Source organism: Oncorhynchus kisutch, linkage group LG3 (genome assembly GCF_002021735.2).
Source record: "Oncorhynchus kisutch isolate 150728-3 linkage group LG3, Okis_V2, whole genome shotgun sequence".
In the NCBI taxonomy this organism is placed as follows: Eukaryota; Metazoa; Chordata; class Actinopteri; order Salmoniformes; family Salmonidae; genus Oncorhynchus; species Oncorhynchus kisutch.
The window spans coordinates 73,975,851-73,994,388 of NC_034176.2; the positions used below are offsets into that span (position 1 = coordinate 73,975,851).

Here is an 18,538-nt window from a genome sequence, read left to right on the forward strand (position 1 = left end):
GTTGAGTCTCCGCAGGTTCCCGTGGTATTGGCATTCTCTTGGCTCGAGCAACACAATCCCTCCATTGACTGGGCTACTGGTGCCAACGTGGGCTGGAGCCTGTCCTGCCACACTGATTTCTTAGAATCAGCTCTGCCTGCCCCAGGACATCTTCCTGGGCGCTTGGAAATTGCCCCGGACCTCTCCGTCAGCTCCGCAGAGTACCAGGACCTCCGGGAGGGGTTTAGTAAGGCCCGGGCCACTTCGCTTTCGCAGCACCGACTGGTATCTAAGAAGGTCAAGCCCGAGGCGCTGGCACACCACTATAGTGCCGCGGCTACTACCCCGGAAGCTGAGTCCTTTCCCCCCCCCCCGCTCCAAGATCATTAGCCCCTCTGCTGTTCGTCCTCTGTTGCCCAGTACCCTCCATATTTTTCCTACCTTTTCTGTGTCTAGAGTTAAAACCATGTCTGACTGCCCCTTGTCTCCTGTTTCTCCTCTCCCCCGTCTCATCAATGGCCGACCGGCGTACATGGTGAGACGCCTCCTGAAGGTTCAACCTCGGGGCAGGGGATTCCAATACCTGGTTTGATTGGGAGGGTTATGGCCTGGAGGGGAGGTGCTGGGTCTCCGCTAGGGACATCCTGGCACCAGGCGTCATCTCTGACTTCCAGCGCTGGCACCCCGCTCAACCAGGAATGCGCCCAGGTAGGACGCCAGGTGGTGTCCCTAGAGGGTGGGTACTGTCACACCCTGATCTGTTTCACCTGTCCTTGTGCTTGTCTCCACCCCCTTCCAGGTGTCGCCCATCTTCCCCACTTATCCCATGGGGAATTCAAACCTGTGTTCTCTCTGTCTGTGCGAGTTCATCTTGTTTGTTCAAGTCAACCAGCGTTTTCTCAGCTCCTGTTTTTACCCAGTCTCTCTTTTCTCATCCTCCTGGTGTTGAACCTTGCCTGGCCTAACTCTGAGCCCACCTGCTTCCTGCCGTCCTGTACCTTTGCCGCTCCTCTGGATTATCGACCCCTGCCTGCCTTGACCTGTCGTTTGCCTGCAATGAACACAGTCTGCACTTTGGTCTTACCTGAAACCTGATACCTAACCTTAAAAATTAAGGTTAAGTTAAAAATTAAGGTTAAATTAAATTAAATTAAGTTAATGGCTCAATTTAACCTTAAATACTTATACATTTGACATTTTCAGCAACTTTGAAATTTGAAGTTTGAGAAACATGGACTGTGAGAGCTAGTTACTCGCGGAATAGAAACAATACAATAACTTCCACGTTCCAGCTACTTCTACTTTTTCCACTGTATTTGCACATTGAAATAATGGGAACGATTATGAATTGGGTTCTTTACATTGTGATGCCATATGATAATGATATGGTCATTGGTAGACGCTTTCATCTAAAGCTACTTATATTACAATTGCCAGTGACACATACAGTGTCTTTAGAAAGTATTTAGACCCCTTGACGTTTTCCACATTTCATTACATTACAGCCTTATTCTAAAATGGATAAAATAAGAAAAATCCTCCTCATGACAAAGCAAAAACAAGTTATTAGACATTTCTGCTAATTCATTTTTTAGAATAAGGCAATGACATAACAAAATGCATAAAAAGTCAAGGAGTCTGAATACTTTCTGAAGGCACTGTATCTAAAGCTACTTATATTACAATTGCCAGTGATACATACATTCAATATGTGGCCCATGTGGGAATCAACTGCAACCCCCTAGTGTTGCCAGCACCATGCTCTCACCCACATAGCCTGTTCAAACCCCCTATAGGATATCCTTTATTTAGAACTTGTAAGCCATTTAGAAACCCTCCATAGATCATAATGTAGGGGTTCTGTTGTGTAAATTCTTACACAGGGACACTCAAAGTCAATTATCAATTAGTCACTCTTTATTGTCAGCAAGCTGGAGAGGTCACAGTCAAACTTAGATGCATAAAGTACCGGTCTGAAGTGAGCTCTAACGGGGCAGTCCTGTTAGATTTGCATGATGTAGCTTATTCATCATTCATAATTCATGTTTGCTTCATTCATGTGACAACCAATACTGGGTCATGCATGTGACAGACCAATACCTCACAAGGCTTCTTCTCTCTAAGCTGAGACCTTGAAACTGAGATATCCCTTTCCCTAAACAAGGATCTGGGTGTACTGCCAAATTGCAGATACTGACACTGAGGATTCGTTTAATCAGTCACTTGCATGAACATAGAAATTTGTTTATAGAAAAGCACAAACATAGAACACAGAAATTGGTAAATAGAAAAGCACCAACAAAATGTTTTCCATCACAGTTCTACCAACCTGCTAGGACCCCTAATAAAATATAACTCACATTAGGTTACATCATGCCAAGCAGTTTTTTATAATAAAAAAAAATAAATCCATCGGTCTGTCATACGTGTAGGCACATAGGCCTACAATATGTCAGTTGATGGAAGAATGTTTTTGCTGGTTGATTAAGGGGTTGGATCGCTTGTCTCGATAGGTCCTCACACGGTATCTCTCCTCATTGCTGAGCAGTAGGGACTTGGACTGTGATCACCGGCTAGAAGAGAGAACTCACACACTCAATTAAGACGTTATAACAGTCATGTTATAACAACACAGATTATCTGGTCAAAGACAATATTTCAATGATGAGAACAGGCCACTCAGCCCATTCTAGACACACCACAGGCATAGTATTGGTAGGCCTCCAACCAAACTTTGCATTTCAAGGGGATGTCTGTTGTAGGCAGGGATGGACTGCATGAAATTGGACAATTTCTTCCCCTTGTTATCCTCATCATTAGCCAAATCATGATCATTCTGCACTAAAATCCCAATTTAGACTGGACCATTTGCCAATGGACTCGTCTGGCATTTGCCAGATCTGACTATGGACAGTTTTATTCTGATTCTAGAGGTTCCATTTCCACACTGACTCACCATTCGTCGTCCCGGGGAGCAGCAGTTGACCACCTTACAGCAGTAGGCAGCCAGCGTGACAGAGATAGCGATGATAGCAGTTTGTATCAGGATCAACTCAGCAAAGTAATGAGTAGCAGAATTCTGTTGACAAGAATTGGAGCATTGTGTACTTTCTTTTATGTTTTTTTCCCCATTGTACGACATGCACTACATGACCAAAAGTATGTGGATACCTGCTCGTCGAACATCTCATTACAAAATCATAGGCATTAATATGGAGTTGGTCACCCTTTGCTGCTATAACAGCCTCCACTCTTCTGGGAAGGCTTTCAACTAGATGTTGGAACATTGCTGCGGGGACTTGCATCCATTCAACCACAAGAGCATTAGTGAGGTTGGGCACTGATGTTAGGAGATTAGACCTGACTTGCAGTCGGCATTCCAATTCACCCCAAAGGAGTTTGATGGGGTTGAGGTCAGGGCTCTTTGCAGGCCAATAAAGTTCTTCCACACCGATCTCGACAAACCACTTCTGTATGGACCTTGCTTTGTGCATGGGGGCATTGTCATCCTGAAACAGAAAAGGGCTTTCCCAAACTTATGCCACAAAGTTAGAAGAACAGATTAGTCTAGAATGTAATTGTATGCTATAGTGTTAAATGTCCCTTCACTGGAACTAAGAGGCCTAGCCCAAACAATGAAAAACAGACCCAGACCATTATTCCTCCTCCACTAAACATTACACTATGCATTGGGGCAGGTAGCGTTCTCCTGGCATCCACCAAACCCAAATTCATTCATCGGACTGCCAGATGGTGAAGTGTGATTCATCACTCAAGAGAACGCGTTTCCACTGCTCCAGAGTCCAACGGCAGTGAGCTTTAACCACTCCAGTCGACGCTTGGCATTGTACGTCGCGATCTTAGGCTTGTGTGCGGATGCTCGTCAGCACGATGAACAGTTCTCGTGCTGATGTTGATTCTAGAGGCAGTTTGGAACTCTGCAGTGAGTGTTGCAACTGTGGACAGATGATTTTTGTACCCACTCTACGTGCTTCAGCACTTGGCGGTCCCATTCTGTGAGCTTGTGTAGCCTACCACTTTGCGGCTGAGCCGTTGTTGCTCCTAGATATTTCCACTTCAAATTAACATCACTTACCGTTGACGGACAGCTCAAACAGGGCAGAAATTAGACGAACTGACTTCGAAAGTGGAATCCTATGACGATGCAACATTGAAAGTCAGTGAGCTCTTCAATAAGGCCATTCTACTGTCAATGTTTGTCTATGGAGATTGCATGGCGGTGTGCTCGATTTTATACAGCTGTCAGTAACGGGTGTGGCCGAAATAGCTGAATCCACTCATTTGAAGGGGTGTCCACATACTATACTTTTATATGTATTGTGTATTTGCCTCTACACATCCAATAAGTAATATTTGCATGTAGCATTTCATAGGACATTCTCAATCTCAGCCCACTTGAACATCTAATATAAGCATCACTTTAGCATTTACAGTGCATTCGGAAAGTATTCAGGCCCTTTGACTTATTCCACATTTTGTTACGTTGCAGCCTTATTCTAAAATTTATTAAATAAATGTTTTCCCACATTAATCTACACATAATAGCCCATAATGGAAAAATGAAAACAGGTTTTTAGAAATCTTTGCAAATATATTAAAAAAGATAGAAATACCCTATTTACATAAGTATTCAGACCCTCAATCGCTGGTTGAAAACTGTTTTCTGCCCCTCCCAAAAGTTAGAATTTGTAGATAATTGGCCCTCTTTCTGGGACTCACCCACAAACAGGACCAAGCCTGACCTGCTGAGGAGTGACGGACTCCATCCTAGCTGGAGGGGTGCTCTCATCTTATCTACCAACATAGACAGGGCTCTAACTCCTCTAGCTCCACAATGAAATAGGGTGCAGGCCAGGCAGCAGGCTGTTAGCCAGCCTGCCAGCATAGTGGAGTTTGCCACTAGCACAGTCAGTGTAGTCAGCTCAGCTATCACCATTGAGACCGTGTCTGTGCCTCGACCTAGGTTGGGCAAAACTAAACATGGCGGTGTTCGCCTTAGCAATCTCACTAGGATAAAGACCACCTCCATTCCTGTCATTACTGAAAGAGATCATGATACCTCACATCTCAAAATAGGGCTACTTAATGTTAGATCCCTTACTTCAAAGGCAATTATAGTCAATGAACTAATCACTGATCATAATCTTGATGTGATTGGCCTGACTGAAACATGGCTTAAGCCTGATGAATTTACTGTTTTAAATGAGGCCTCACCTCCTGGCTACACTAGTGACCATATCCCCCGTGCATTCCGCAAAGGCGGAGGTGTTGCTAACATTTACGATAGCAAATTTCAATTTACAAAAAAAAATGACATTTTCGTCTTTTGAGCTTCTAGTCATGAAATCTATGCAGCCTACTCAATCACTTTTTATAGCTACTGTTTACAGGCCTCCTGGGCCATATACAGCGTTTCTCACTGAGTTCCCTGAATTCCTATCGGACCTTGTAGTCATAGCAGATAATATTCTAATCTTTGGTGACTTTAATATTCACATGGAAAAGTCCACAGACCCACTCCAAAAGGCTTTCGGAGCCATCATCGACTCAGTGGGTTTTGTCCAACATGTCTCTGGACCCACTCACTGTCACAGTCATACGCTGGACCTAGTTTTGTCCCATGGAATAAATGTGGTGGATCTTAATGTTTTTCCTCATAATCCTGGACTATCGGACCACCATTTTATTACGTTTGCAATTGCAACAAATAATCTGCTTAGACCCCAACCAAGGAACATCAAAAGTCGTGCTATAAATTCACAGACAACACAAAGATTCCTTGATGCCCTTCCAGACTCCCTCTGCCTACCCAAGGACGCCACAGGACAAAAATCAGTTAACCACCTAACTGAGGATCTCAATTTAACCTTGCGCAATACCCTAGATGCAGTTGCACCCATAAAAACTAAAAACATTTCTCATAAGAAAATAGCTCCCTGGTACACAGAAAATACCCGAGCTCTGAAGCAAGCTTCCAGAAAATTGGAACGGAAATGGCGCCACACCAAACTGGAAGTCTTCCGACTAGCTTGGAAGGACGGTACCGTGCAGTACCGTAGAGCCCTTACTGCTGCTCCACCAAACTGGAAGTCTTCCGACTAGCTTGGAAGGACGGTACCGTGCAGTACCGTAGAGCCCTTACTGCTGCTCCACCAAACTGGAAGTCTTCCGACTAGCTTGGAAAGACAGTACCGTGCAGTACCGTAGAGCCCTTACTGCTGCTCCACCAAACTGGAAGTCTTCCGACTAGCTTGGAAGGACGGTACCGTGCAGTACCGTAGAGCCCTTACTGCTGCTCCACCAAACTGGAAGTCTTCCGACTAGCTTGGAAGGACGGTACCGTGCAGTACCGTAGAGCCCTTACTGCTGCTCCACCAAACTGGAAGTCTTCCGACTAGCTTGGAAGGACGGTACCGTGCAGTACCGTAGAGCCCTTACTGCTGCTCCACCAAACTGGAAGTCTTCCGACTAGCTTGGAAGGACGGTACCGTGCAGTACCGTAGAGCCCTTACTGCTGCTAGATCATCCTATTTTTCTAACTTAATTGAGGAAAATAAGAACAATCCGAAATTCCTTTTTAATACTGTCGCAAAGCTAACTAAAAAGCAGCATTCCCCAAGAGAGGATGACTTTCACTTTAGCAGTGATAAATTCATGAACTTCTTTGAGGAAAATATTATGATTATTAGAAAGCGAATTACGGACTCCTCTTTAAACCTGCGTATTCCTCCAAACCTCAGTTGTCCTGAGTCTGCACAACTCTGCCAGGACCTAGGATCAAGAGAGACGCTCAAGTGTTTTAGTACTATATCTCTTGACACAATGATGAAAATAATCATGGCCTCTAAACCTTCAAGCTGCATACTGGACCCTATTCCAACTAAACTACTGAAAGAGCTGCTTCCTGTGCTTGGCCCTCCTATGTTGAACATAATAAACAGCTCTCTATCCACTGGATGTGTACCAAACTCACTAAAAGTGGCAGTAATAAAGCCTCTCTTGAAAAAGCCAAACCTTGACCCAGAAAATATAAAAAACTATCGGCCTATATCGAATCTTCCATTCCTCTCAAAAATTTTAGAGAAGGCTGTTGCGCAGCAACTCACTGCCTTCCTGAAGACAAACAATGTATACGAAATGCTTCAGTCTGGTTTTAGACCCCATCATAGCACTGAGACGGCACTTGTGAAGGTGGTAAATGACATTTTAATGGCATCGGACCGAGGCTCTGCATCTGTCCTCGTGCTCCTAGACCTTAGTGCTGCTTTTGATACCATCGATCACCACATTCTTTTGGAGAGATTGGAAACCCAAATTGGTCTACACAGACATGTTCTGGCCTGGTTTAGATCTTATCTGTCGGAAAGATATCAGTTTGTCTCTGTGAATGGTTTGTCCTCTGACAAATCAACTGTAAATTTCGGTGTTCCTCAAGGTTCCGTTTTAGGACCACTATTGTTTTCACTATATATTTTACCTCTTGGGGATGTTATTCGAAAACATAATGTAAACTTTCACTGCTATGCGGATGACACACAGCTGTACATTTCAATGAAACATGGTGAAGCCCCAAAATTGCCCTCGCTAGAAGCATGTGTTTCAGACATAAGGAAGTGGATGGCTGCAAACTTTCTTCTATTAAACTCGGACAAAACACAGATGCTTGTTCTAGGTCCCAAGAAACAAAGTGATCTTCTGTTGAATCTGACAATTAATCTTAATGGTTGTACTGTCGTCTCAAATAAAACTGTGAAGGACCTCGGCGTTACTCTGGACCCTGATCTCTCTTTTGAAGAACATATCAAGACCATTTCGAGGACAGCTTTTTTCCATCTACGTAACATTGCAAAAATCTGAAACTTTCTGTCCAAAAATGATGCTGAAAAATTAATCCATGCTTTTGTCACTTCTAGGTTAGACTACTGCAATGCTCTATTTTCCGGCTACCCGGATAAAGCACTAAATAAACTTCAGTTAGTGCTAAATACGGCTGCTAGAATCCTGACTAGAACCAAAAAATTTGATCATATTACTCCAGTGCTAGCCTCTCTACACTGGCTTCCTGTCAAAGCAAGGGCTGATTTCAAGGTTTTACTGCTAACCTACAAAGCATTACATGGGCTTGCTCCTACCTATCTCTCTGATTTGGTCCTGCCGTACATACCTACACGTACGCTACGGTCACAAGACGCAGGCCTCCTAATTGTCCCTAGAATTTCTAAGCAAACAGCTGGAGGCAGGGCTTTCTCCTATAGAGCTCCATTTTTATGGAACGGTCTGCCTACCCATGTCAGAGACGCAAACTCGGTCTCAACCTTTAAGTCTTTACTGAAGACTCATCTCTTCAGTGGGTCATATGATTGAGTGTAGTCTGGCCCAGGAGTGGGAAGGTGAACGGAAAGGCTCTGGAGCAACGAACCACCCTTGCTGTCTCTGCCTGGCCGGTTCCCCTCTTTCCACTGGGATTCTCTGCCTCTAACCCTATTACAGGGGCTGAGTCACTGGCTTGCTGGGGCTCTCTCATGCCGTCCCTGGAGGGGGTGCGTCACCTGAGTGGGTTGATTCACTGTTGTGGTCATCCTGTCTGGGTTGGCGCCCCCCCCTTGGGTTGTGCCGTGGCGGAGATCTTTGTGGGCTATACTCAGCCTTGTCTCAGGATGGTAAGTTGGTGGTTGAAGATATCCCTCTAGTGGTGTGGGGGCTGTGCTTTGGCAAAGTGGGTGGGGTTATATCCTTCCTGTTTGGCCCTGTCCGGGGGTGTCCTCGGATGGGGCCACAGTGTCTCCTGACCCCTCCTGTCTCAGCCTCCAGTATTTATGCTGCAGTAGTTTATGTGTCGGGGGGCTGGGGTCAGTTTGTTATATCTGGAGTACTTCTCCTGTCCTATTCGGTGTCCTGTGTGAATCTAAGTGTGCGTTCTCTAATTCTCTCCTTCTCTCTTTCTTTCTCTCTCTCGGAGGACCTGAGCCCTAGGACCATGCCCCAGGACTACCTGACATGATGACTCCTTGCTGTCCCCAGTCCACCTGGCCATGCTGCTGCTCCAGTTTCAACTTCCACCTGACTGTGCTGCTGCTCCAGTTTCAACTGTTCTGCCTTATTATTATTCGACCATGCTGGTCATTTATGAACATTTGAACATCTTGGCCATGTTCTGTTATAATCTCCACCCGGCACAGCCAGAAGAGGACTGGCCACCCCACATAGCCTGGTTCCTCTCTAGGTTTCTTCCTAGGTATTGGCCTTTCTAGGGAGTTTTTCCTAGCCACCGTGCTTCTACACCTGCATTGCTTGCTGTTTGGGGTTTTAGGCTGGGTTTCTGTACAGCACTTTGAGATATCAGCTGATGTACGAAGGGCTATATAAATAAATTTGATTTGATTTGATTTTGATTTTGTATGAGACTCGAAATTGAGCTCAGGCGCATCCTGTTTCCATTGATCATCCTTGAGATGTTTCTACAACTTGATTAGAGTCCACCTGTGGTAAATTCAATTGATTGGACATGATTTGGAAAGGCACACACTTTCCAAATCATATATAAGGTCCCACAGTTTACAGTTCATGTCAGAGCAAAAACCAAGCCATGAGGGCGAAGGAATTGTCCGTAGAGCTCTGAGACAGGATTGTGTCGAGGCACAGATCTGGGGTAGGGTACCAAAACATTTCTGCAGCATTGAAGGTCCCCAAGAACACAGTGGCCTCCATTCTTAAATGAAATAAGTTTGGAACCACCAAGGCTTTTCCTTGAGCTGGCCACCTGGCCAAACTGAGCAATCGGAGGAGAAGGGCCTTGGTCAGGGAGGTGACCAAGAACGCGATGGTCACTCTGATAGAGCTCCAGAGTTCCTCTGTGAAGATGGCAGAACCTTCCAGAAGGACAACTATCTCTGCATCACACCAACAATCAGGCCTTTATGGTGGCCAGACAGAAGCCAATCCTAAGTAAAAAGGCACATGACAGCCCACTTGGAGTTTGCCAAAAGGTACCAAAAGGACACAGACCATGAGAAACAAGATTCTCAGGTCTTATGAAATCAAGATGAACCTTTTTGGCCTGAATGCCAAACTTCACGTATAGAGAAATGCTTGCACCATCCCTACGGGGAAGCATGGTTGTGGCAGTGACTGTTATTCAGTGGCATGGACTGGGAGACTAGTCAGGTTTGAGGGATAGATGTATGGAGCAGAGTACAGAGAGATCCTTGATTTTAAAAAACCTGCTCCAGAGAGCTCAGAACCTCAAACTGGGGCAAAGGTTCACCTTCCAACAGGACAATGACCCTACGCACACAGCCAAGATAATGCAGAAGTGATTTGAGACAAGTCTCTGAATGTCTTTGAGTGGCCCAGCCAGAGTCTGGACTTGAACCCAATTGAACATCTCTTAAAATACCTGAAAATAGCTGTGCAGCGACTCTCCCCATCCAACCTGACAGAGATTGAGAGGATCTGCAGAGAAGAAGGTGGGAAACTCCCCAAATACAGGTGTGCCAGCTTACAAGAAGATGTAAGGCTGTAATCACTGCCAAAGGTGCTTCAACAAAGTACTGGGTAAAGGGTCTGAATACTTATGTAAATGTGATATTTCTGTTTTACATTTTTTATACATTTGCAAGAAAATTATAAACTGTTTTTGCTTTGTCATTATGGGATATTGTGTGCCGATTGATTAGGGGGGGAAAACAATTGAATCAATTTTAGAACAAGGCTGTAACGTAATAAAACATGGAAAAAGTCAAAGGTTCTGAATACTTTCTGAATGCACTGTACATTGAACAATAGCCAACACATACTGTAAATACTTACATTAAATAAAACGCAAGTCTTGTAGTAATCAGTGAGGTTCCCTTCACCATATCTCCAACAGACATAACTGGGTGCTTCCATTCTTGCCACAGAGACGATCAAGTTGAACACTGATGCTACACAGGCCACTACCTGCATCCCCAGACAGGCCTTCAGCTGAGACAGAAGGAGAAGAGGAGAAGAGAAGAAATACCACTGCTACAGTATATCTCACTTAGTTCCTTAAAGAACTTGTACACTTACAAATTGCAAAACTTACGGTGGGAAGATGGAGATTCTGTGCAGCTATGGCCAAACAACCAGCTATGATCACCTGTAGAAAGTACAACAGTAAGAGACATGTCAACCTCAGACTCAACACTCAGCTCTTTAAATTGCTTGTCTTTTAACATCAATCAAGTGAGTAGAGGGGGAACATGTATGGTGGGCACTCACAAACACTGATCCAATGATTTGTGGTGGGTCTAGAACCACTTCGCTCAAGCCGTTGGTGAGAATGACAATGACAGAACTGATATAGAACGCACTGAGGGCAATCTGAGTCACCTGAGGGGGAGGAGAGAGTGGTGAAATAAAATGAACTACAGATTGTTATGAATAACATTTCATAGATTATAAAACATTATAATGACATTTCATTGGATTGCCAGACCACACTTCATTTATTTGCTCAGGATGTTTTACCCCCAGTGCTTTGGGTTGAGACTCCAGGTATTTCTGTTTTTGGTGAGGATTCCTCTGAAATGTCACTGCGACAAGTGGACCCTCTACACCAGGAACAGCCTCTTCATCTGAAAAGAGCATTTGAGAAAACTGTCTAGCAATAGACTGCTGAACCTACTGCAATACAACCCGATTTAAATGTTTTTTGGGAGCAGCATATTGAGACGATTTCTGTTCACATGCAAATGTTCTGGGATGAGGTTTTTGTTTTTAAAGCAAACATGCAGATCAGAGTCCAGATTGTCTTGTTTTTACTAACCATGGAATTAAATGATATTTTTTTTTACCTGCCATAACTGTTGGATGCTATTAAGATCTCTGAAATCTTCGATAATCTTTAAAGAAGTATACTTTTGACTTCCTTGACGAAATTCAGAGAAAAACCACCAACGCCCCTGAACTCTTTGTGTGCCCCGTTATTTTGTATGCAATCCCGCCCCCTTGTTGTCAGAGGAATTTGACCCCTCTCTAGGCCCACACACTCCTCCCCTTAACTGTTAGATTTCCTCAGTGCAGGACAGGAAATTCTAACTGAGGTTTTCTACTGGCAAATTGTTGTAGAATATGTCTATGTTCAACATTATACCTTAAGTAGTGCACTATATAGATAAAAGGGTGCCAAGTTGTGTTGTATTTAGGGTAGGGTGCCATTTGTGACACAGTCTGTCTTTAGATTATCCATCTAATGAGGCAGGTTTATAGGAGTCAGAGTCAGGTTGTTGTTTCAATGTAGAACATTATCATGAAGAACGGAGGAATGAAAAACTACAGTCAACTGATGGCCTAAATTAATTTTCCTCAACCCCATGATTATCCACAAACACATTATTTATCTGAGAGGAGACATTAAATAAGGGTCCTGTCTTTTACTCTACAGCTGTAGACACACAAGCAGAGCAAAGTTTAAGAGAAGATTATTGCTCTGGGACTATGTTACTCTGGTGTGAAGCACAAAAGTCACTGGCTCTATAGTAGCAGTTAGGAGAATTAAAGTAGCAGGTTAGGAGAATTAACGTAGCAGGTTAGCAGTTTTAAAATATCACTTTAGGAGAATTGAATTATCAGGTTAGGAGAATTAGGTTAAGGTTTGGAGAAGGGTTAGGCTTAGCTAAAATGCTGTACTCTCGCCACAACTGTAGAAGCCATCAGTTCTGAGAAACCATCAGTGTCACCACACCTGGAGCTGCTTGTGGATTTGACAGGTCTAAAACGCTTCCTCCTCCGACACCGTCAAAACACCAGCTATACGGTTGTCGGCTAGCATGAATCTGAAATAATCAAGCCCTCAATCGTGCAATCACAGTAACATTATTGTTTCTGTTTATTCATCTCTTGGATTTCATTCAGCTCTTTAGGCTTTGATAAGACTTTATGCTCCACCCTTGCCCCTGTACCTCATACCTCTATCCCTTCCTCATAACACTATCGTTATCCATGAACCATTTCTCCAAATCTACCATCTACAAATACATTTTTAGTGCCACAAAGGAGTGGCATTGTAATACAAATTGGACCTCTGGGCCCGTATTCATAAAGCGTCTCAAGGTGGGAGTGCTGATTTAGGATCAGTTCCCTCCTGTCCACTGCACCGCCCGCAACCGTAGGGCTCTCTAGAGGGTGTTGCGGTCTTCCCAACGCATCTCCGGGGGCACACTGCCTGCCCTCCAGGACACCTACAGCAACCGATGTCACAGGAAGGCCATAAAGATCATCAAGGGCATCAACCACCCGAGCCATGGCCTGTTCATCCCGCTATCATCCAGAAGGCGAGGTCAGTACAGGTGCATCACAGGTGCTGCTATCTCATGGCCATCAGACTGTTAAATAGCCATCACTAGCCAGCTACCACCTGGTTACCTCCCGGTTACTCAACCCTCTACCTTAGAGGCTGCTGTCCTGTATACATAGACATGGCAACACAGGCCAATTTAATAATGGAACACTTGTCACTTTGATAATGTTTACATACTGTTTTACTCATCTCATATGTATATAGTGTAGCCTATTCTACTGTATTTTAGTCAATGCCACTCTGACATTGCTCGTCCTAATATTTATTTATGTATTCATTCTATTATTTTACTTTTAGAATTGTGTATTGTCGTGAATTGTTAGATACTATTGCAATGTTGGAGCTAAGAACACAAGCATTTCGCTACACCCGCAATAACGTCTGCTAAATATGTTTATGTGATTAATACAATTTGATTTGAGGTAATCTGATATTCATTATGATCTAAAAGGTTAAACTGATCCTAGATCATTGGTCCTACTCTGAGTAGCTTCATGAATGTGGGCCCATGGTTCATGTTGTGCTCTCACTGCAGTCAGGTCACCCATGATACAAGTCAGTATTCGACATCCTATGTCTGAGGACATCGGGAGATGACATGGAAACCGGCCATAAGCGGCAACAGTGAGCACTGTTACATTCAAGTAGGTTTCGGTTTTGCATGGGGATGGTGTATGGGCATAAGAATCTGCCTCTAATTCCATAGGTTGCATGTTCAAATCCAGCGATTGAACGTTTTACTTAGTTTTAAGCCTATCCCAAATCTTACACCTTACCTTAACCATTCCCAGTTAATGCCTAACCTAAATATTTGAGACTTCATTCCTAAACTTAACCTTAAACACCTTAAACACAAATTTGACATTTACAACAACTTTGAAATTTGATGTTTGAGAAATATGGACGAACGTCCAATTCTGATGTGAGTCTGTGAGAGCTAGTTGCTCAATGAATAGAAACAATAGAATAACTTTCATGTTCCAGCCACTCCTACTTTTCCACTGTATTTGCACATTGAAATAATGGGAATGATATTGAATTGTGTTCTTTACATTGATGATATTGTCATTGGTAAAATCCTATATCTAAAATGACTTATATTACAATTGCCAGTGAAACATACATTCAATATGTGTCCCATGTGTGAATCAACTGCAACCCCCTAGTGTTGACAGTACCACACTCTAACCCACACAGCAGCCTAGCCGGTTGTAAACCTATGGATATACTTTATTGGGGAATTGTCATTTACAAACCCTCCATAGATCATAATGTAGCGGTTCTACCAACCTGCCATTTGTTGTTTTTTGCTGTTGTTGTTTTTTTACAACTTTTTACCAATTGTTTGTGGAGATATTGACCAAAAGAAGGAAGACCCAGGAAATATAATAAGAACACTCACAAAACAATAGGTGTTGCTGCACCTGCTAGGACCCCTAATAAAATGTAACTCACATTAGGGTACATCGTATCAAAGTTTTTAATTACAAAAAGAGTTCCATCAGGTGACTTATACTGAGTCCACAAAACATTATGAACACCTGTTCGTTCCTTGACATGATCTGATCAGGTCAGTCCAGGTGAAAGTTATAATCCCTTATTGATGACACTTGTTAAATCCCCTTCAGTCAGTGTAGATGAAGGGGAGGAGACAGGTTCAAGAATCATTTTTAAGCCTTGAGACAATTGAGATGTGGATTGTGTATGTGTACAATTAAGAGGGTGAATGGGAAAAACAAAAGATTTAAGTGCCTTTGAACGGGGTATGGTAGTAGGTGCCATGTGCACCTGTTTGTGTCAAGAACTGCAGCGTTGCTGGGTATTTCACACTAAACAGTTTCCTGTGTATATCAAGAAGGGCTCACCATCCAAAGGACATCCAGCCAACTTGACTCAGCTGTGGGGAGCACAGTGTTCTTAATATTTTGTGCACTCAGTGTATGTATAGATATATAGGCCTACAATATTTTAGTTGATGGAAGAATAACACATGTTTTTGCTGGTTAGTGAGAGGGTTGGATCTCTTGTCTTGATTGGTCCTCAAACTGTATCTCTCCTCATTGCTGAGCAGGAGGGACTTGGACTGTGATCACCGGCTGGAAGATAGAACTCACACACTCAATTAAGACATTATAACCGTCATGTTATAACAACATTCAATCACTGATTATAATTCAGATGTTCTGTTCAGTATCTGGTCAAATGCAATATTTGAACGATGAGAACAGGCCACTACCCCATTCTAGACACACCACAGACATAGTATTGGTAGGCCTCCAACCAAACTTTGCATTTCAAGGTGATGTCTGTTGTCAGAAGGCAAGGACTGCATGGGACCAGAAATTGGCCGAGTCATTTACAACTCGTCGTTCCAATCATAAGCCAAATCATGATGATTCTGTGATAAAACCCCAATTTGGACTGTCCCACTGGCCAATGGATCCGTCTGGTATTTGCCAGAACTGACCTATGGCCAGTCCGTTTCTGATTTTAGAGGTTCCATTTCTACACTGACTCACCATTCGTTGTCCTGGAGAGCAGCAATTGACCACCTTGCAGCAGTAGGCAGAGAGCGTGACAGAGATAGCGATGAGAGCAGTATTTATCAGGACCAACTCAGCAAGGTAATGTCCAGTAGAAGCCTGTTGACAAGAATTGGAGCAATGTGTACTTTGTTTCATGTGTTTATTCCTATTGTGTGACATATTTTCCTCTTTACACATTTCATTTGTAATATTTGCATGTGACATTTGATAGGACATTCTTAATCTCAGCCCACTTTATCATCCAATATGATCATCCCTGTTTGAACATCCCCTTTTTCAATGTCAATTTACATTGAAGTATTTCCAACACATACTGACATATTGTCTGTACATACTCACAGTGATTGAATAGCAAGAATCATTGTGATCGGTGCTGTTGACTTCAACGTATTTCCAGCAGCCATAACCATATCCGTGTCCAGCCATGTCTGACACAGAGAATATCAAATTGATCACTGATGCTACACAGGCCACTACCTGCATCCCCAGACAGGCCTTCAGCTGAGACAGAGGGGGGAGAAGAGAGCAGCTGAGAGCAGAATAAATGCCACTGATACAGTATATCTCACCTGTTTTGTCAAAGAATGTCTACGCCTACAAATTGCATAACTTACAGTGGGAAGGTGGAGATTCTGTGCAGCTATGGCCAAACTACCAGCTATGATCACCTGAAGAGAATACGACAGTAAAAGTCACATCAAACTCAGTCTCAACACTCAATTCTTTCATTTGCTTGTCTTTTAATATCAATCAAGTGAGTGCAGGGGGCACATGTATGGTGGGCACTCACAAACACTGATCCAATGACATGTGTTAAATCTTCAACCACCATGCTCATGCTGTTGGTGAACATGACAATGACAGAACTGATATAGAACACACTGAGGGTAATCTGAGTCACCTGAGGGGGGAGGAGAGAGGGGTGAAGTAAAATGAGCTACATATAAAATAACATTTCATAAATCATAATACATTATAGTGACATTTAAATGGATTGCCAGACTACACAGACAACACTTCATTTATTTGCTCGGGGTGATTTACCCCCAATGCTTTGGGTTCAGACTCCAGGTACTTCTGTTTTTTGTGAGGAGTTCTCTGAAAAGTCACTGCGACAAGGGGACCCTCTGCACCAGGCACGGCCTCTTCATCTGAAAAGAACATTTGAGTAAACAGTCTTGCAATAGACTGTTGAACCTACTGCAATACCATCCAATTGATCAAATAGATTGAAATGTTATTTGGAAGAGCATATTGTGCAGATTGCTGTTCACATGCAAAGGTTCTTAACTATTACATTTCCTCAGTGCAGGAAAAGACGTTCTAACTGATGGTTTTTACTGGCATATTATTGTAGTTTATGTCTGTGTTCAAAATGACACTCTAAGTCGTGTCAGAGGAAGGCTCAAAAAAGATTGCGTTTGTTTTTAACCATTAAAGCATGCAGATCAGAGACCATATTATCTTGTTTATACTAACCATGCAATGCAATGATATTTGGTTTACCTGCCATAACTGTTGGATGTTATTAAGATCTCTGAAATCTTCGATAATCTTTCAAATAGTCTACTTTTGACTTCCTTGACGAAATTCAGAGCAAAACCACCAACGCCCCTCAACTCTTTGTGTGCCCCGTTATTTTTTTATCAAATCCCGCCCCCTTGTTGTCAGAGGAATTTGACCCCTCTCTACACATTTGACCCCTCCCACACACTCCTCCCCTTAACTGTTAGATTTCCTCAGTGCAGGACAGGAAATTCTAACTGATGTCTTTTACTGGCATATTGTTGTAGACTATGTCTATGTTCATAATGACATCCTAAGTAGTGTCAGAGGAAGGCCCAAAAAATTGTCAAAGACTCCAGTCACCCAAGTCATAGAATGCTGAACAATTAATCAAATGGCCACCCGGACTACTTGTCAGTAAGACTGCTGAACAATTAATCACATGGCCATCTGGACTATCATCAGCATAGCAGTGGAAGTGAACTTTACGATGTTGCAAGATCTCGCCCAGGGGTAGGAGGAATATGGATTCTTCTGACAATAACTATTCATGATTGAGGAAGGTGGAGTGTTGGCACATTAAATGATTGATTTACAGGAATGAGGTCCAATATTTGAATCATCAATTAAATGTATTCATAAATCTATTGCTTAAAACTACATGGTTCACTACAAATCACTTATCAATCCATAATCATTTAGCAGTTGTGAGATGGATGCCTACTTTAAGTAATAATGAGAGTGTATCTAGTCACACTACATCAAGCTGCCTTCAAACATAAATAACTAATACACAATGATAAATGCAGTATCAAAATTGTTCTGAAACATGTTGGCTGGAGTTATGCTGTTATCTAATAACCAATACCGCTAGACTGTAATTACATAGCAGTTACATAGCAGTTATTATGGAAGTACAAAGTGATACCATGTTTTCTAATTTGTTTTAAAGTGAACAGTAAGAAAGCATTTTTATCCAGCCTGGCACTATCACACCTGAATTGACTGGCCAATGAAGCACAAATCCATTGATACAGCCTAATGCAATTTGTTGTATCTGCCTGAGATAGATTTCAAATCGACAGCAGATCTGCAATAATATCACACATCACATCTTCAGCGATAACACTCATACCATGATCCTATCACCAATATAAACTTA

The 18,538-nt window shown here is 42.9% G+C and overlaps 2 protein-coding genes across 3 annotated transcripts; both read right to left on the reverse strand.

The window, feature by feature from the left end:
- Positions 1-1,874: 1,874 nt before the first annotated feature.
- On the reverse strand, positions 1,875-11,981 carry LOC109881661 (uncharacterized). The gene is made up of 7 exons (XM_020473768.2): positions 11,820-11,981; positions 11,494-11,600; positions 11,245-11,355; positions 11,069-11,122; positions 10,810-10,965; positions 2,936-3,058; positions 1,875-2,552 (listed from the first exon to the last, which is right to left on the reverse strand). The coding sequence occupies exons 1-7, from the start codon at positions 11,824-11,826 to the stop codon at positions 2,514-2,516; spliced, it is 597 nt and encodes a 198-aa protein (XP_020329357.1). The 5' UTR covers positions 11,827-11,981; the 3' UTR covers positions 1,875-2,513.
- Positions 11,982-14,536: 2,555 nt separating this feature from the next.
- On the reverse strand, positions 14,537-17,531 carry LOC109881660 (membrane-spanning 4-domains subfamily A member 4A-like). 2 transcript variants are annotated; one of them, XM_020473767.2, is made up of 7 exons: positions 17,377-17,531; positions 16,915-17,021; positions 16,661-16,771; positions 16,485-16,538; positions 16,210-16,371; positions 15,844-15,966; positions 14,537-15,420 (listed from the first exon to the last, which is right to left on the reverse strand). In XM_020473767.2, the coding sequence occupies exons 1-7, from the start codon at positions 17,381-17,383 to the stop codon at positions 15,382-15,384; spliced, it is 603 nt and encodes a 200-aa protein (XP_020329356.1). In that variant the 5' UTR covers positions 17,384-17,531; the 3' UTR covers positions 14,537-15,381. The 2 variants fall into 2 exon arrangements, with proteins under 2 accessions (XP_020329356.1, XP_020329355.1); XM_020473766.2 differs by having other exon boundaries at positions 17,350-17,503.
- Between the last annotated feature and the right edge of the window lie 1,007 nt (positions 17,532-18,538).